The 20,601-nt window shown below is 43.7% G+C and overlaps 1 protein-coding gene across 2 annotated transcripts in view; it reads left to right on the forward strand.

Annotated features, from left to right (window-relative positions):
• PIGL (phosphatidylinositol glycan anchor biosynthesis class L) overlaps window positions 1–20,601 on the forward strand; it is a 53,473-nt gene that overhangs the window by 7,980 nt on the left and 24,892 nt on the right. For both annotated transcript variants that reach the window (XM_061176744.1, XM_061176743.1), the window contains exon 2: window positions 3,118–3,217. In XM_061176744.1, coding sequence (XP_061032727.1) covers window positions 3,118–3,217 — 100 coding nt within the window. The remainder of the gene's footprint in view (window positions 1–3,117; window positions 3,218–20,601) is intronic.

A 20,601-nucleotide genomic window follows, 5' to 3' on the forward strand; every position in this document is an offset into this window, starting at 1 on the left:
ATTTTAGAATTAGCTTAGTCATGTTCAAGGAAAACCCTTGCTAGCATTCCTGAAACCCAGGAACTTAAGGAATCTCTTCAGGTTCACAAAGTTAGTGGAAGGCCAGGTACTGGGTCCACGATGCCTTGATTCTCAAACCACTTCTCATTCTAACAAATTAAAACTTCCAGGGTAGGAAAATGGGTAACTAGAGGAGTGGGAGAGGGGCTTTTTAAAAAAATATCTATACGGTTTTGTTTCTTTGGATTTTTAACCATGTAAGTCCTTTTACCTATTTAGAATAAATAAATGAATTTTTAAGGTAAAACAAACGTCTACCTTTATACATTGTGCTGTGTAAATGTGGGTCTTTTACAAAGTGAATTTAATTTCTATTAAATGTCATTATGTTTGCTAGTTATTACTAAGTATTAGTTATCACACACACACACAAAATGTAGTTCTATATAAATAAATCTACATTAATCCCATTTGTTTTCTGCCTTCTAGAATAATGATCTCCAAGCTTTTTTTTGGTCACATTTTCCTATTGGTAAAAGCTTTTGAGCATATACTCCCATTATATGTATATTTATTTATAATTATATTAAGTAGCTGGACCACTGAATTAATGTGTACAGTCTAAAACAATGAAAGTTGACATTTATAAAGGACAAGGTAAACAAATTAGGAGGAGAAGTTCCAAAACCTTTCCTCCATCCCAGCAGATGGTCCTGTGCACCCAACATGCACCCAGGGGACACTGTTCTAGAGAATGCCAGTCAGGAGCTGCTGGAGGGTCCCAGACACTTACTCCACTGAAGTGCCTACATGTTCACCAGACTGAATGAAAATGTTGAAAATGCTCTCTGACTTCAACTCCCTAACTTGTTCTAAGTTCCTCAGTTGAAACACAAAGCAATAAAACCAGCTCCAAAAACACCTTGGCCTCACTTCTAAGCTGTTTCTCACAGCCGTAACCAGAGTCTAACATGCTCGGCCTCTGAGGTTAGGAATCCCGTCACTAGTGTACGTTAGACTATTTACTTATCACCAAAGATAAGTAACCTTGAGATAAAATGGGAGAGGGGAACCTAAAATATAATGACCATCACAAAAATTGACAATTTCTATCTGACTCAAAAATTTGTGATGAGAACAGTACAAAATTAAGCTATTTTCTGGAATCTTTTGGGGGTTAGTCCTTTTATCAGATACAATGTAATGACTGTCTCCTATCTGGGTTCAAACAGTTCAAAACTAGCCCTAGAGTAACCCCTGCCAAAGTTGAAAGGTTTCACTTGGGAGTTTCTTTCTGAGTTTTCTGGAACAGTAAGCAGAGCCACTCTCTGCTTGGGGCCTCTGGAGTGCCTGCAGTGTGCTGACACCAGGATGATACAGAGTTGAATGAGACCGTGGCTTTTCAGGTCAATGACATTTAGGAATTAATAATCAGATCACGGAGGAAAGTTCATACATCTGAGCAGAATACTGGAAATGCTTGCTTGCCAGGGAAAATAGCAGAAGGCTTCCCAGAGGGAACGGCATTTCATCTGGATGATGAGGAAGAATTATAATTCAGGAAGAAAGGAGAGGAGGAGGGGGAAGGTAAAGATAAAGCAGTCAAGGAAAGAGAAGATAAACACTGAGCACCTAACTAGGTAGATGTGTCTTATCATATAATCCTTAGGAAAGCCTCTGGAGACGGCCATCATCCCCACTGCACAGGTACAGAAACCGCGGCTCAGGAAAGTTAAGTAACTAGCAAAAAGCACACATGCAGTTATCTGCTGGAGAGTTGAATTAAGGGGGCCAGTAGCTAGACAATTGCTCATAAGGGCAATTTAAGTGGTACAAAAACGTCACTGTATGTTATTTGTAAGGATACAGAGCAGTTACTTAACAGATCCATTCTTGGGAAGTATAGTGTATGTGTTGGGAAAATAAAGTATTCGTAAGCTATTTGGGGTGCTGATGTGGTCCAGATCCCCAGGGACATGCTGGGATAGCTGGTTACTAAACTCTGAAGGAGGCTATTTTCCTGTAACACTCAGGAGTAGCAGCCTCTTTAAATAAGTGCTTAACAGATATTTGAAGACTATCAATTTAAAGGGGCCCAAATGACATATACCAGGACAAAACTATAATTCAAGAAGATACATGCACCCCTGTGTTCATAGCAGCACTGTTCACAATAGCCAAGACATGGAAACAACCTAAATGTCCATCGACAGATGAATGGATAAAGACAGTGTGGTTTATATATACAACGGAATACTATTCAGCCATAAAAAAAGAACGAAATAATGCCATTTGCAGCAACATGGATGCAACTAGAGATTATCATACTAAGTGAAGTAGTAAGTCAGAAAGAGAAAGACAAATACCATATGATATCACTTATACGTGGAATCTAAAATATGGCACAAATGACTCTATCTACAAAACAGAAACAGACTCACAGACAGAGAACAGACTTGCGGTTGCCAAGGGGAAGGGGAGTGGGGGAGGGAAGAACTGGGAGTTTGGGATAAGCAGATGCAAACTATTATATATAGGATGGATAAACAACAAGGTCCTACTGTATAGCACAGGGAACTGTATTCAATATACTGTGAGAAACCATAATAGAAAAGAATATTTTAAAAAGAATGTATATATGTGTATAACTGAGTCACTTTGCTCTACGGCAGAAATTAACACAACATTGTAAATCAACTATACTTTAATTTTAAAAATAAATAAGATTAAATAATAAGGGGCCCAAACAAATAGTGTTTCCAGATACCTGACTTGTTCTGAGTGGTTATAGAAGGGTCAGTCCTAAATCTGTTTAACTGCAAAGCAGGTGCTCAAAGCCTGTAGCTTGGGGCTGAAAGGTACATAGACAGGCAGGCAGATGGACAGACACAGGGAGAGACACAGAGATGGGGAAGAATTCAAAGGTGATTCTAAAGACTGCTTCTCACAGGAGTGTCTGATAGTAACCCTAGCGTTGCATTTTCTTCAACTTTTTATCACCACCACAGAATTTTCAGGTAGCTTAAATCCTATAGGGAACAAGATGAGATAAGAATGAGTGAACAGATAGATCTCCACTGATAAAGAAATCGACAACTGTGTATTTGTTATCCTCAGGAAATTACTACAATCAAGGGGAGATTCGTAAGAAGGAACTTTTGCAGAGCTGTGATGTTTTGGGGATTCCACCCTCCAACGTAACGATTATTGACAACAGGTAAACTTATCTTTTAACAAGTGGAAATTCATTGGCAATAAAAATGCAGTGGTACACTCAAAAGACACAAACATAATGTGGGTGGATAAGAACATCTTACTTGAGAAGTCTACAGAAAATAGTTTCACGTTTGTTTGTTTTTTTATAAATTTATTTATTTATTTTTGGGTGTGTTGGGTTTTCGTTTCTGTGCGAGGGCTTTCTCTAGTTGCGGCAAGCGGGGGCCACTCTTCATCGTGGTGCGCGGGCCTCTCACTATCGTGGCCTCTCTTGTTGCGGAGCACAGGCTCCAGACGCGCAGGCTCAGTAGTTCTGGCTCACGGGCCTAGTTGCTCCGAGGGCATGTGGGATCTTCCCAGACCAGGGCTCGAACCCGTGTCCCCTGCATTAGCAGGCAGATTCTCAACCACTGCGCCACCAGGGAAGCCCCCTCACATTTGTTTTTAAGTGACAGTGTAGTGCAAGTGAATTTTTTCAACTTTTGTTCAGATTTTGTCTTAAGATAGCTGCTTCTCTTGAATCTTTAAAAAAAATTATTAGAAAAAATTTCAGGGACTTCCCTGGCAGTCCAGTGGTTAAGACTCTGTGCTTCCATTGCAGGGGCCACGGGTTCGATCCCTGGTCGGGGAACTAAGATCCCGTATGCTGCAGCCAAAAAAAAAAGTCAAAAGTGTAAAGAACAGTATTACGAACCCCACATGCCTGTAATCTGAGACCAGTGATTGTCAAGCCTTTGCTGTACGTACTTCATCTAACCCCACATAACATCTGTTGTGTGTGAAGTTGTGGTTTTTTTGCAGTTATAACTTAGCTGTTAAATATTTTTTAAAAATTTTTTATTGGAGTAGAGTTGATTTACTCTGTTGTGTTAGTTTCAGGTGTACAGCAAAGTGACTCAGTTATACATATACATGTATCCACTCTTGTTTAGATTCTTTTCCCGTATAGGCCATTACAGAGTATTGAGTAGACTTCCCGTGCTCTACAGTAGGTCCTTATTAGTTATCTGTTTTATATATAGTAGTGTGTATGTGTCAATCCCAGTCTCCCAATTTATCCCTCCTGTGTGTGAAGTATTTTAAAGAAAACCCAACCATCAGGTTATTCTATCCCTACGTACTTCGGGATACATCTCTTAAGAAGATAGACTTCTTTTTCATGCAGCCACAATGTCATTATTATCCATCTAACAAAATTAATAGTAACAGCAATTCCTTGGTTTCTCCAACAACCAGTCCATTTTGAGCTACTCCAAGTAGCTCAAAAATGAATGTCTTTTCACAGTTGGTTTGTTCAAATGAGGATGTAAACAAAGTGCACACATTATACCTGGTTGATATTCTGCGTGTCCCTCCCCCCCGCCAACCCTGTCACTGATTGTTGAAAACCTGAGTCAGTTGTCGTACAGAAGGATTTGTCTGTCTGCTCCCTCGTGGTTTTACCTAAGTAGTTCCTCTATCCTCCATATTTCTTGCAAACTGGAAATGAACGCTAACTTTCAGGGGCAAGAAGCTGCACTATGTACTCCCTGTTCCGTCATTTCAGGACATGTACTATCTGTCTCACTTTTAGTCACACATGTGACTATCTGTCACACGTACTGTGTGCCTCACTCTCAGTGAGCTCACGTGGCAATGGCCGCCCCTTTCACTGTAAAGACCCACATCAGCCTTTCACACGGTGCTTTCACAAATCCTTAATTAACTAGAAGTTGCAAAACGGTGACTTTCTAAATGTCTCCTGCGTTCCAAATGTATTAGCTATACATTCTTCTGTAAAGCAGAACTTTATCAACTGGGGCTATTTAGTTATCCTGATAGGTACTTTGATCCCAAAAGACAGGCTAAATGCTTAATTCTTTCCCTTTAATTGCCGTTTTCAGAATAGGAGTTGATCCCCTACATACCTCCGATGGTAACCCATTGTTTGCTTGCTTGTTTCTTGGATGGGGAGGCCACTGCTTTATTTCATTAGGAACTTCTGTGTTCACGTGTTCGGTTTTTCAGTTTAAGTCATTGCGTTCTTTGATACTACAGTTGTCTCCTCTTTGGCCTCTTCATGTTGGCTCACGCACCCTTTTGATAAGAAACGAAGACTCTGACTGAATTTATTACAATTTTTACACATCCTGAAGATCATGCAGCTTCAGCAATATCCCCTACTTTGAAGATGCTACAGTAGCGGGTTAGTAAGCTTGTTAAAAATAAATGCTTCAAGAAGCCAGTTTGAAGATGCAAGGAAACCAGGTATCTTAGTCTGCTCAGGCTGCCATGGCAAAATACCAGAGACTGGGTGGCTTAAACAACAGAAGTTTTTTTTTTTTTAATATTTATTTATTTGGTGGCGCTGGGTCTTAGTTGTGGCACGTGGGCTCCTTAGTTGCAGCAGGCGGGCTCCTTAGTTGTAGCATGCAAACTCTTAGTTGTGGCATGCATGCAGGATCTAGTTCCCTGACCAGGGATCAAGCCCGGGGACCCCTGCATTGGGAGCGCAGAGTCTTAACCACTGCGCCACCAGGGAAGTCCCCAGAAATGTATTTTTTTCTCACAGTTCCGGAGGCTGGAAAGTATAAGATCAAGGTGCAGCAGGGTCGATTTCTGGAGAGAGTTTGCTTCTTGGTGTGCGGATGGCCGTCTCCTCACTGCTCACATGTAGCAGAGAGAGAGAAGTTTCTCTCTTCCTCTTCTTATAAGACCACCAGTCTTATAGGGTTAGGGTCCCACCATTATGACCTCACTTAACCTTAATTACCTCCTAAAGACCCCGTCTCCAAATACAGTCACATTGTGGATTAGGGCTTCAACACATGAATTTTGGGAGGACACAATTCAGTCCCTAGCAGCATGCAACTTTTAGTCTTTCAGCTTCTCATTTCCTAACCCAGAAAAAGCAGAGCTTTGGAATCTTGCTTTGGGTTATTTAGATGGGTCAAAGAGAAGAATGAAGGGGAGAAAGAGAAAAAAAAAAAGTTTTATGGAGGACCTACACTCGGAATAATAATGGTAAATGTATATTAAACTGTTATTGTCAGTGCCAAAGACCATGCTAAATAGGTGATCTTAAAACCTTCAAAATAATCCAATTACTTCTTCCATGTTATAGATAAGAAACAGGCCTTGTAAGAGGTTGAGTCATTTGCCCGGGGTCATCCAGCTAATATGTGGTAGAGCTGGTGTTCCAGCTGAGGCTCTCTGGTCACTGTGCTTTGTCAACTCCATGAAGGACTCACAATTTCACAAAGGTCATCTCATTTAATTCTTCCACTAACTGTAGAAAGATAGGTCTTTATTATCCTTTTTTAGTTTCACATGAAGAAACTAAAGCTTAAGAGACTCGTCTGAGGCCAGACATTTAACAAATGGCAGTCAGTGCTAGGGTTCGAAAGCAGAAAGGAAGACAGAATTGATTCCTGACTTTCTGCGAGAAAGTAGGTCACCACTTTGTTAGTGTATTTGAAAGACCAATGTGTGTTTAAGAGAACACTTGGTTGATGTTGTGTGCTTTCTTCCACTGTTCTGAACTTCGTGGCTGGATTTCAGGGAGACATTTAGCCAGAGGAGCTCAGTCAAGTAAACCCTTATCCAGGGACTTCCCTGGTGGCGCAGTGGATAAGACTCCACGCTCCCAATGCAGCAGGCCCGGGTTTGATCCCTGGTCAGGGAACTAGATCCCACATGCATGCCACAATTAAGAGTTTGCATGACACAACTAAGGAGCCCACGTGCTGCAACTAAGGAGCCCGCCTGCTGCAACTAAGAGCCTATGCGACCAAATAAGTAAATAAACATTTTTTTAAAAAGTAAACCCTTATCCAACCCCTTAAAGAGGGAAAAAAGTTCAGGTCTCAAGACGAGAAGGCATCTCAGTAATCAGACAACCAAATGGATACTTTGGGTAACTTTACCTAGTTCCTTAACATCTGTGGGTTCTGCTAATTTAATGAATCATATATTTAACTGCATGTTATTAACAGATGCAGATTAAGTGCCTGGACTGGGAAAGGCGCTGTGCTAGATGCTGAAGAAAGAGAAGAAAAGTTCAAGGTCCAGGAGCCGGGTAATAGGTGTTGGCCTGACAGTCACCACTGCTGAGTTTGCAGAAACGTTCACTGTGCCAAGGTTCAGGCCTAGAAGGAGCTTAGAGACCCTCTCCAGGATACTTGGGAATTGAACGTGATTGGGAAATGCAACCTACAGATTTAGTATTCATTTGTTGCTTTTGTGCTTCTTAATATATTAGGAAGAGTCCATAGCATTACTTCATTCACATTTCAAAACAAAACAAAAAGTAAACACACATTTCTGTACACATAGATAATTTCTAAAAGAACATAGACCAGACTCGGTAATAGTAGCTGCTACTTAATTGGACCAGGGAAGGACACTTGCACTTCTTAATTCCGCAGAATTCTGTACAGTTTTATTTTGCTTTTGCTTTTTTAGGAAGCCTATTATTACTTTTTAAAGTACAAGCAGAAACGCACATATATGGAATCTAAAAAAAAAAAAAAATGGTACTGATGAACCTAGTGGCAGGGCAGGAATAAAGATGCAGATGTAGAGAACGGACTTGAGGACACAGTGGGGAAGGGTAGGCTGGGACGAAGTGAGAGAGTAGCACTGACATATACACACTGCCAAATGTGAAATGGATGGCTAGTGGGAAGCTGCTGCATAGCACAGGGAGATCAGCTCGATGCTTTGTGATGACATAGAGGACTGGGATAGAGAGGGTGGGAGGGAGGCTCAAGAGGGAGGGGATATGGGGATGGATATATGTATACATATGGCTGATTCACTTGGTTGTACAGCAGAAACTAACACAACACTGTAAAGCAATTATACTCCAATAAAGATGTAAAAAAAAAAAAAAGTACAAGCAGACCTCAGACATATCACAGGTTCGGGTCCAGCCCACTGCAATAAAGCGAATATCACAATAAAGCAAGTCACAGGAACGTTTTGGTTTCCCAGTGCATATAAAAGTTACATCGGGGGCTTCCCTGGTGGCGCAGTGGTTGAGAGTCTGCCTGCCAATGCAGGGGACATGGGTTCGAGCCCTGGTCTGGGAGGATCCCACATGCCACGGAGCAACTGGGCCCGTGAGCCACAATTGCTGAGCCTGTGCGTCTGGAGCCTGTGCTCCGCAACAAGAGAGGCCGCGATAGTGAGGGGCCCGCGCACCGCGATGAAGAGTGGCCCCTGCTTGCCACAACTGGAGAAAGCCCTCGCACAGAAACGAAGACCCAACACAGCCATAAATAAATAAAATAAAATAAATAATAATAATTAAAAAAAAAAAGTTACATCGACACTATAGTGTATTAAGTATGCAGTAGCATTATGTCTAAAAAGACAACATACATAGCTTAATTAAAAAATAGATATCATCTAAGCCTTCAACAAGTTGTAATAATAACATCAAAGATCATTGATCATAGATCACCATAACAAATATGATGATAATAATGAAAAAGCTTGAAATGTTACAAGAATTACTGAAATGTGACACAGAGACATGAAGAGCGCAAATGCTGTTGGAAAAGTGGCGCCAATAGACTTGCTCTCACACAGTTGTCAAAAACCTTCAATTTATTAAAAAAAAAATGCAGCATCTCTGAAGCGCAATAAAGTGAAGCACAATGAAACGGTTATATTGATGTATTATATTTTTTAAATACTATTCCACCTAAGTAATAAAACATTCTTCCCTCTGTACTCAGCTTCTATCCCTACAAGTGAAGGCTAAATTAGAAATAATTCTGCGTATGTTTTGATAATATTTGATTTGATAAGTTCAAAACATAGAATAGAATTCCTTGAAAAGATAATAATGCTTTTAAGCCTTTTTATAAACACTGTGCTTGTCTCATGGGCCTCATTCTGGAGGATGAGTGGGCACAGGGTCAGATAAGCTGCTCCAAAGGGCTCTGGCTGGAAATGCGGGGTTCAAGGGGGGCCTGATTGCGACAGAATAAAACAAAGCAGACCCTCCGGTTATAACTCAGGCCCATTAAAATGCTTCCGGGCCCAATGACCAACTGTTGGGCAAAACTTGGGGGGTCTCAGAGCTGATCGTGGTCTGATCCCTGCTCCCATCGTCCTGCACCTGCGATGCCACGTCACAGCTATTCCCACAACCAAAACAGGGAGGACTCCCAGCGCCCCAACCTGTGTCCTCGTATGTAAGCTGGGCCGCAAACACACCACGCTTTCCTCTGCGTCCACACCCATGCATGTGCCTGGCCCTCTTCCACACGCTTCCTCTCTTTCCAGCACCCCACACCCTGGCCCTCTAGCAAACTCCTCTTCATCCTTCAAACCCCAGCTCAAGATTACCTTAGACTCTGCAGCACCATCCCTGATTTGCCCAGATTTTCTTAGGCACTTTGGTTATATTCTCATTGTCCCGTTCTATCCTAGCACATACACTAATTTTTTAATCCAATAAATCCATGCAAATCATACAGTGAAAGAGAGGCCACAAAGCAGAGAGTCTGGGACTGTTGGGGTCATGTTTGTAATTAAACCCCCTCTCTCTCTCTCAAGACCCAGTAAGAGCCTTCCCCCTCCAAAAACCGGAAAAGACCGTATGCCAACTGCCAAAGTGGGTCTGACCAAGCGTCCTCTCACTATAAGAGACGAAAACAAAGCTCCACGCAGGCTTTCTCCAAATACACAAAGAAGTGCCTGGGCACAGGGCAAGGGCACAGCTCCAGTCCCAGTTGGCAAGAGCAGGGCAGGGCTCCCGTCCTCCCAAAGGGCGCGACAGACAGGAATGTTTCCTAGAAAAGGAACCAGGGGAGGAGACCGAAGTGGACCGAGCTGATACGGAGCTACTGTGTGAACGTGGAAAGCCGCTTCCCTGCTACTTCAAAGGCGGGTTATTCTGGGAGCTGAAGGGAGGCTGGGTCTTTAAGTCACATGACTGGTCTTCAAGTCACATAAGTCAGTATAGAAGTAGAGTGGGACCAGGGAGGGCGGGCTTAACAAAGCATGTATTTGTGGCTGATTCTACTCCTTGAAAGAGGCTGCAAATATACCACAAAAATAGGATTCAAGGTGACTGTGTATTGTGATATTCATTACAGCACTCTTCATAATAGCAAAAAGTTGGTAGCAACCTAATTTAGCAGTAGGCAATTAATTATATAGCCATGGTCCAGAACATTAAACCACAATTCAGAGTTTTCTCTGCACAGTTAACCCAGGAAGATGTTCATAATATAATGTTGAGTTTAAAAAGCAGTGTATACTTTCTTTACACTTTTCTGTATTTTCCATAGTTTTGATAGTGAGCATACATTACCTGTAAACCAAAAGTTTCATTAGATTTATTTTAAGATATATTATTTCTGGGAATTCCCTGGCGGTCCAGTGGTTAGGCCATCCGAAACTTCTACTGAATGTTATTGTCTTCTACTGCAGCTCTTCAGATATTCTCTTTCCTTTACCATGGAGGCACCTATATTTTTCGTGCATTTTCTTTTTTTTAATTCATTTTATTTATTTATTTTTGGCTGCGTTGGGTCTTCGTTGCTGCACACGGGCTTTCTCTAGTTGCGGCGAGCAGGGGCTACTCTTTGTTGCGGTGCGAGGGCTTCGCATCGCGGTGGCTTCTCTTACTGCAGAGCACAGGCTCCTAGGCGCGCGGGCTTCAGTAGTTGTAGCGCACGGGCTTAGCTGCTCCGTGGCATGTGGGATCTTCCCAGACCAGGGCTCGAACCTGTGTCCCCTGCATTGGCAGGCAGATTCTTAACCACTGCGCCACCAGGGAAGCCCTCGTGTTTTTTCTTATTCGCCTTTTGGTACTCTCCTGGGGCAAGGAGACATGATGTCACAGCACTAGAAATAGCTTATCAACATGATTCTCCTTCAAAGTGTGCTTCTTCTTGACCATTATTATCTCTGGTTCTCACAGTGCTATTCAAAGAGTACTGGTGCCTCTGAGGATGGTGAGGCTTGATTTTGAGGGACTTTCAAATCCTGCTAAAAGCAGATGCAAGGTAGAGCATCTGCTGGCCAGCTGTATCCCCCTCTTTCTGGGGCAGATCTCACAGTATTAGGCGGGTATGTTTATGTTTTCTGATTTTCTGATATGGTGGGGGTTTTTTTGCTTCATCAAAGTCGATGCTCTATAACTATTATTCCTTTTGTTGTTTTCGATGGAGTTTGAGGGAAGAGAGTGAAGTGGAAATGTCACTGGCACTGTAAGTGGAAGTCCATATTTCCACTTGAACGGAGTCCTGCTAGCAGGTGAAGGGAGAATGAGTAAGAGGAAATCAAGACCAGAGAAAAGAAAATGAGCGCAGTACAGTATGACGGAAAGAGCTCTGGTCCAGGGGTCGTGAAATGGGGCTTCAGGTTGTAGCTCTGCCACGAACAGGCTGTGTTCCCTTTGGCAAATAATGTCCCCTCTCTGGGCTTCTCTTTTCTTATACGTACAATGACTGGATGAGATGGCGACTTTACCTCAAGCGCCTAGATCTTATCAGGAGCAGAGCAGGACATGTTTAGATACGGTTGTTCTTCTACAAATGGAGGTTTATGTGCTCAGCTTGGCAATATAGCTGATATACTTTTAAGTGCTTTCCATTTTACGAAGCACTTGTACATTTCATGACATCCACGGTAGACTATGTCCATTGTGACATGCTGGGGTCCTTTCATCAGACAGCTGAATAGGGATGTAAAAAACTAAACAGCAGACCTTTTAATAACCAAAGTAAGTTTAGCCAGCTCACCCTTACCTCTGCTGTCTTAGTCCATTTGGGCTGCTATAACAAAAATGCCATAGATCGGGTAGCTCATAAACAACAGAAATTTATGCCTCACAGTTCTGGAGGCTGAGAAGTCCAAGATCATAGTGTCAGCAGATTTGGTGTCTGGTGAGGGCCTGTTTACTGGTTCACAGATGGCTCTCTTCTTGCTGTATCCTCTCCTGGCAAAAGCGGCAAGGGAGCTCTCTGGGGTCTCTATTATAAGGACACTAATCCCATGCATGAGGGCTCTGCCCTCATGACCTCATCACCTCCCAAAGGCCCCACCTCCAAATACCATCACATTGGGGAAATAGGTTTCAACATACGAATTTTGAGGGGACACAAATATTCAGTCTATAGCATCTACAAAAATTGTACTAGGAACCAAAAACTTTGGATAAGAGGCAACTAATTCTCTACCATGCAAGTCTTATAGACAAAGAGTGTTAGGATCCAGAAGAAAGGTTATTGGGTCAGTTTTTCAGATTATTTCTCCATAACACCGAGTTCCAAGAAATAATTCTTAGTCATTTGTGGGATGTTCCAGAGAGCCCTTGGGATAAGAAAAATTGCAGCTGCCTGTATGTGTTGCAATTTAACACGATGTGGTAGTACTTTGGCAAAACTGTCATGGTGAGATAGACCTAGTTCTGCAAGGCTGAGCCACAGCTTAACTAGCCAGTTTCTGTATTGGAAGGATTTATAGGATTTATTCTTTTTTAGGTTTTCTTTTTCTTTCTTTTTTTAATAATACTGTTACCCTCATATATACAGTCAGTTGGTTTTCAACAGGGCTGCTAAGACAGTTCAATGGGGCAACAATACTCTTTTCCACAAATGGATATCCACATACGAAAGAACAAACTTGGACCCCTTCCCTACACTAAACCCAAAAATTAGCTCAAAAAGACCTAAATATAAGAGCTAAAACTATAAAACTCTTGAAAGAAAATATAGGAGCAAATCTTCATGAGCTTGGGTTAGGCAAAGCCCTCTTAGATATGACACCAAAAGCACATACAACCAACAAAAGAAAAAATAGACTTCATCATCAAAATTAAAAATTTAGTGCCTGATGCATACTGTCAGGAGAGTGAAAAGACAACTCACAGAATGAGAGAAAATATTTGCAAATCATATATCTGATAAGGGATTAATATCCAGATATAGGTAGATAGGTAGATAGATATAAATGTAATATACCTTATATAGTATAGTATACATAACAGATAAAATAATATATAAAGGACTTGAATAGCTATTTCTCCAAAGAAGATATACAAATGGCCAATAAGCATAGGAAAAGATGTTCAACATCACTAGTCATTACAGGAATAGAAATCAAAACCACTGTGAGACACTACTTCACACCGACTAGGCTGACCATTTTTTAAAAATAAAATTAAAAGGGAAATACCAAGTGTAGGCCAGGATTCAGAGAAATTGGAACCCTCATGTACTGGTGGGTTTGTAAAATAGTTCAGTCATCATGTAAAACAGTTTGGCAGTTCCTCAAAAACTTAAATACAGAATTACCATTACCCAGCAATTCTATTCCAAAGTAAAGACCTAAAAGAATTGAAAACAGACATTCAAACAAAAACGTGTACATGAATGTTCACAGCAGCACTGTACACATTAGTCAAAAGTTAGAAACAACTCAGATTCCCATCAGCTGATGAACGGGCAAACAAAATGTGGTCTACCCATACAGTGGAACATTATTCAATCACAAAAAGGAGTGAAGTACTGATACATGCTCCAGTGTGGATGAACCTAAAAAGAAGCCAGATAACAAACAGCCACATAGTGTATGAGTCCGTTTATCCGAAACACCCAGAACAGGCAAATCCATGGAGACAGAAAGTAGATTAGTGGCTGCCAGGAGTGGGGAGGAGAGGGGAGTGGGGAGGGACTCATAATGGGGTTTATTTTTTTGAGGTGATGAAAATGTCCTAAAATTGACTGCAGTGACGGTTGCACGACTCTGTTAACATACTAAAAGCAAAAACACATTGAATTGTGCACTTTAAGTGAGTGAATTGCATAGCATGTGAATTATATCTCAACCAAGCTGTTATGAAAATAATAGTAACATTTAATAATAAAACATTTACAATGTTCATTGTGAAAACAAACAGTACAAAAATATATCAAGTGAAAAAAATGAATGTCTCCTTCCATACACTTCTCTCCTCAGAACAAACCACTGTTAACCTCTTGATGTGTAAACTTCCATACCTTCAATACTTCACAAATATATGTTTACATACAAACACAAATATAGTTCATTTTTCAGTACTGCATACTATTCCATGGGATACCTGTATCATAATTTATTTGGCTAATAAAACTGTCCCGTGGCCTTGCTAGAAACATCATTAACCATCGTGAAATAAGTCCCCATGGCCGCTCACTCTGGCGTGATACATCGAGTAAAACACTGTTTAATTATACACCAGTGTCTGCAGTGTGGGCTTCCTGCCCACCTCCAGGATAAGACCTGAGGGTCTTCCATTGCTTCGTCTTTTGTGCCAGGTAGTGCTGGGCAGCTGACAGCCGCGTGTTAGAAATCATGGCCTTGGGGACTTCCCTGGCGGTCTAGTGGTTAAGACTCTGCGCTCCCAATGCAGGGGGCCTGGGTTCCATCCCTGGTCGGGGAACTAGATCCCACATGCATGCTGCAACTAAGAGTTCACATGCCACAACTAAGACCCAGTGCAGCCAAATAAATAAATAAATAAAATATTTTTTTAAAAAAATCATGGCTTCGTAGCTACACAACAGGGGTGCTGCTTGCCTCATAGGCCCCTTACTTGAACTAAATCCGGAACCCAAAGCCTGGCAAGTATAACTGCTCAATAAGTATTAATCCCTTCCTTTTCTTTTTTTTTTTCAAGGAGGTGGTAGAAACCAATTTCATGAATCTCCTAAGTCTTTGAATTATTTTTGGATATAGTCATATTACAAGTCTTTGGCTTTTAGGTCTTAGGAATGAACTTGTGGTTTCTGATTTGGCTATTAGTCTTTCTCTGACCACCAAGTTCAGACTCAATACCCTCACCTGCCCACTGAGTGCATCTGGGGGTAGTGGAGGCTTGTGCAGGACCAGCCACAGTAGAGCAGGCGTCCCAGGCTCCCCTCTGCCTGGCTCCACACCTGGCCTGGGCTTACAGCCGGGACCAGACTCACCCCTCAAGGAGCCCCCAGGCTAGGGAGAGGATGAGCACATACATTCCATCACGCCACTGTAAGAGCAGAGATAGAGCACAAGGGCAAGGGCACAGGAAGGTCTCCAAGGAGCGCTGCTGCACCTGACCTGAGGTATGGGGCAGGTCTTCCTAAGATGTGACTGTTCTAGTGACCTGAGCCGAGTCACGAATGCGTAAAAGGCAGGCTGGTGAAGAAGCAGCAGGGGAGCATTACAGGTGGGAAACCCAGAAATGCCAGAGGCCCCAAGCCGTGTGGTGTGAACACCAGGGGAGTGGTGTGTCGTGCAGGCAGAGTGCAAGACGCCAGCGTCCAGCGAAGCCCTCTCTCCCCCAAGCCATCCCTTTCTGCTGCCACTTCCTTCTCCCCGTTTCTTCCTTCTCCAGTGAAACAGGATCAGCAGCTTTATAATAATAAGAGCTGACACATCCTCACTCTGTATCCAGCGCTATTCTGCATGCTTTAAATACATTAACTTGTTTACTTCTCGGTCCTATGAGGTGGATACTGTTATTACTCCATTTTCGAAATGAAGAAACAGAGAGGTTAAGTAACTTGCCCAAGGCACACCAGGGCCACATGGTCTCCCCTCTGCTTTGGCCTGTGCTTATGGCCTCCATGGCCCTGGCTTTGCATGGCCCCCCTCCAACATGTAGGAATCCAAGTCCCAGGGGGTCCGGAGGGGCTGCAGGGGCAGAGCCAGGAGATGGGATCTGGGGAGTCAAGATCAGGTGAAAGGCTATGGAGCATGGCCAAGGCACTTAGGCTGCTGTCTAGCCCTGAGCTTCTGGTCAGACACAGGAAGCCACAGACTTGTTTTAAAGAATGAGTCACTGCGTCTCTCAAGTATTTGACCAAGACTGTCTTCCCCATCTTGTATTTCATTCGTCAGTCTTTACAGAGCTGAGTCCAGGTCCTGGTGGGGGTTTGCTCAGCACCGAGCTACACTCTTAAGATGTTCATCAGATGCCAGCCTCGCCGACACTCTTCATCTTCCCGCTTCCATAAATCAGATCCCTGCCCTGGTCTTCATTATCCTGCCCAGGTTCTTATTTTGAGGCTGGTTTCCTGGACTGATCCTCTGTGATCCCACAAGTAGTTTCAAATTACTAGATCCAACCTGAGATGAACTGACGTGGCATTTTTTTCATTAGATGGTTATCGGTCACCTACCTACAAACATGCGAGCCGTTGCCCACGGAGACTGAAGCAGACATAACCTTGGACTCATGTCCAGTGTATCCAGTGTAAACTATTATCTCTCAGCCTTTTTGTGACTGGGGTATGTTATATGTGATCGCTCCATTTAACAATGCACCTTCTTCCTCAAGGGCTCCGAGAGACATCAGAGAATAGATGGCGTGTTCCTTTTTTAATAATAAAATTAATTTTATAATAAGGCCTCTTAGAGAATTTCACGATGTCTCCTGGGCATTTCTCTTATGTGACAGCCCTGGGGACCGTATGATCTGGCCCCAGCTCCCCGCTTCTGTCCAGCAGGGTGATAGCAGGCAGGCAGATTCTGCCCAGCAGGGTGATAGCAGGCAGGCAGATTCTACCCAGCAGGGTGACAGCAGGCAGGCAGATCTGGGTTCTGATCCTCGTTCTTCTCTTACATGAAATAAGGATGTTGAGTGAGATCATCTCTGAGGTCTTTTTTTCACAACTAACATTTTGTGATTCAAAAAACATAATGTTATACTGCAGAAAGGTATGTACCCTAAACAGGGTTGCCAGAAAAGGACAAGAGGCCCGGTTAAATTTGAGTTTTAGGTAAACAATCTTTTTTTTTAATCTCCGTATGTCCAAAATATCACATAGGACATAATTATATTTTAAAATTATTCACTGTTTGTCTGAAATTCAAGTTTTGGCTGGCGCCTCGTCTTGGCCACCCCAAGCCCAAAGGCCGTTCCCTTCCATCTCATTTGAGGTCGATTTCACCACTTCCCTACCTGCGCCTGCTTGTCTCCTGGCTTTTATCCTTAGCCAGAAATTTCTGCTCACTGCATTGCCTTACCTGTGAAATAAGCTCCCAGAATTTAGAGAGGAGAGTAACCAATGGTCCGTTTCCTAGAACCAGCTGCCAGGTCGGCCAGGAGACACCTGGACACCTGCTATTTACAGCCTCGCCACTGATATCTCGTCAGTAATCCTGACCTTTGCCACAGTTTGTTACACCCATGAGGAGCTTCAGTGGAAATTTTCATTTGCTTCTGTTTGTTCTTATTTCATTGTTTTGGCTACTTTCCATGTCTGTTTGTTCAAGATTCTTGCATCATTCAAATAAACAAACAAAAAAACCCCTCCACTTAACTGTCTCCCATCCCACCCCTGCCCCCTCCTCTCTCTTCCGTATAATCAAGTATTACCTGTCCTCCATCCCATCCTCATCTCTCACTCATTCCCCAGCGCAGTCACATCTGGCTCCCTGTCCTCCCTCCCTCCTCCTGCCATTGAAAGCCCTCTTTGTCAGGGTCACAGTAACTTTCTAATTGTGCAATCGGTGGGGCACTTTTCAGTTGGGAACCAAGGGGATTGCCAGAAAGACAGTGTCAGGGTTCGAGGCTGAAAGTCAGGACAAGGCCAGAAATAGGAGATCAAGAGTGAGGCCAGAGGCGAGGGGGTTGGAATGTGGTATAAGAAACGGGTCACAGGACTTCCCTGGTGGCACAGTGGTTAAGAGTCCACCTGCCAATGCAGGGGTCACGGGTTCAATCCCTGGTCCGGGAAGATCCCACATGCCGCGGAGCAACTAAGCCCGTGTGCCACAACTACTGAGCCTGCGCTCTAGAGCCCGCGAGCCACAACTACTGAGCCTACGTACCTACAGCCCATGCTCCGCAACCAGAGAAGCCACCGCAATGAGAAGCCCGCGCACCACAACGAAGAGTAGCCCCTGCTCGCCGCAACTAGAGAAAGTCCACGTGCAGCAACGAAGACCCAACACAGCCAAAACTAAATAAATAAATAGTATTTTAAAAAAAAAGAAACGGGTCAGGATGAGCAATTCAGATGTGAGGCCGAGGGAAGAGGAGGCCAGAATTCTCTGCAGGCCTCATCAGAAACCTCGCTGCACAACAGCAGTTCATTTTAAACTCATCTTTCCAAGCGAAATTTTACACGTTTTAGGTGCTAATTCTGTCCGTGTTTAGGGCCGCCCTGTAAGGCATAAAATGAGGCTTATTGCATCAAAGGACTGTGCCTTCTCAGTGGATGCACAGTCAAGAGATCTGCCTGCGAGTTCAGCGGGACCATTTAGGATGGCCTCAAGCCCCAAGGTATCCTTTAGCACATTCGTGTGTATCTCTAACTTTCAATTTTCATTCACTTTTCTGTTCATTTCACTGCACTTCCCAACAGAGGATCTTCTATACGTTGTATTAACTTATTCCCATTACAGCTAAATTCAGCCCCCACTGCGCCCCCCTCCCCTCCATGTTGTCACATCGGACAGGCATGTCTACCGGAGGGGCAGGGACCTCAACAGCACAGGCCAGCCCACCAGCCGTCAGATTACAGCAGCCTGAGGACGGGGCGAACGCACTTGAACTGGACTAGTGTCTGTCTCCAAGGAGGCCCAGGCTAGTGGGTGTGACACCGCAGCAAGTGTCGAGCTAACAGGGGCGTCAGAGTCAGGCCAGTGGCCCGGGGTGATTCTGAGTTGACCTTCTTGTTTGGAGCCAGACCACAACCAGCATCTAGGACAGGAAACAAGGCACTTGTTTTTAACATGTGACCTCGAGCTAACAGGGGCGTCAGAGTCAGGCCAGTGGCCCGGGGTGATTCTGAGTTGACCTTCTTGTTTGGAGCCAGACCACAGCCAGCATCTAGGACAGGAAACAAGGCACTTGTTTTTAACACGTGACCTCACCAGACCCTCGCGAGGCCCTGACCAAGTGGGCTGGCTCCACTCTTAGTAAAGAAACAGAGGCGAACCAGGGCAGAGTCCAGCACACAGGTCTGGACACCACAGCATCGTTGAGGGAAAGACTGGAGCCTGATGCGCACACAGGTGCGGGAATCACCGCAGGCCCTTTGCAATCGAGTCCAAAATGTGTCTTCACGTTGTTAATTCTAGGTCCCACCTGCTCCTGGGGTGCGATCCACTAAACGCTGCTGCCTGGGTCCATGGTAACCCCACAGGAGAGGGGCTAAGGGTCCCACAAGACTGGGGAAGGAGGGCTTGGTACAGAGAGATTAGCCTTTATTGCCTAGAGAACGTGGGGTGGTTTTCCACCCACAGTGCTGTGGAGCAGGGTTCGTTAATCTTGAGTGGTGCATGGATCCTTTTGTCTTCCTAACTTAATTTTCTGTTCATGTTGAGCTCATATGTATTATTGAGTCCTTTTTTAAAAAGTATCTCAGGAACTTTGTGAATACACATGTGATCTCATACATGTAAATACAAGCGCTAAAATCACATGAACATATCTGCTCTCTTGTCAATGACATAACCACAATTTTTCTAGATTGTTATCTCAGTAAAAATACCTTTTTCTAAGAACTCCTGGAGCCCTGAGAATTTGGCCACATACATCTAGGGATTTGTGGGCCTCAGCTGGAAAACTCTGATGCAGGACAATAGTTCATTTTGAACTCATTTTTTAAGAATATTTATTTACTTAATTTGGCTGCACCGGGTCTTAGTTGTGGCACACGTGATTCTCGTTGCGGCATGTGGGGTCTTTAGTTGCGGCATGCATGCAGGATCTAGTTCTCCAACCAAGGATCCAACCTGGGCTCCCTGCACTGGGAGCGTGGGGTCTAACCCACCGGACCACCAGGGAAGTCCCTGAACTCATTTCTTGACAAGGTAGATTTTGACACTTTTTTTTTTTCTTTTGAGACATGTTTTGGCTTTTTTTTTTTTTTTTTTTTGAATTATTTTATTTATTTATTTATTTATTTATTTATTTATTTTTGGCTGCGTTGGGTCTTTGTTGCTGCGCACAGGCTTTCTCTAGTTGCGGCGAGCTGGGGCTGCTCTTCGTTGCGGTGTGCGGGCTTCTCATTGCAGTGGCTTCTCTTGTTGCACAGCAAGGGCTCTAGGCGCACGGGCTTCAGTAGTTGTGGCATACGGGTTCAGTAGTTGTGGCATACGGGTTCAGTAGTTGTGGCTCGCGGGCTTCAGTAGTTGTGGCTTGTGGGCTCTAGAGTGCAGGCTCAGTAGTTGTGGCGCACGGGCTTAGTTGCTCCGCAGCACGTGGGATCTTCCCAGACCAGGGCTCGATCCCGTGTCCCCTGCATTGGCAGGCGGATTCTTATCCACTGCGCCACCAGGGAAGTCCCTCTGTTGGGTTTTTTTGTTTGGGGGGTTTTCTGTTGTTGTTTTTTGTTTTTGGCCACACCTCGCGGCTTGCGGGATCTTAGCTCCCCGCCCAGGGGTGGAACCCGGGCCCCCGTGTTGAAG

This window comes from Eubalaena glacialis, chromosome 19 (genome assembly GCF_028564815.1).
Source record: "Eubalaena glacialis isolate mEubGla1 chromosome 19, mEubGla1.1.hap2.+ XY, whole genome shotgun sequence".
In the NCBI taxonomy this organism is placed as follows: domain Eukaryota; kingdom Metazoa; phylum Chordata; class Mammalia; order Artiodactyla; family Balaenidae; genus Eubalaena; species Eubalaena glacialis.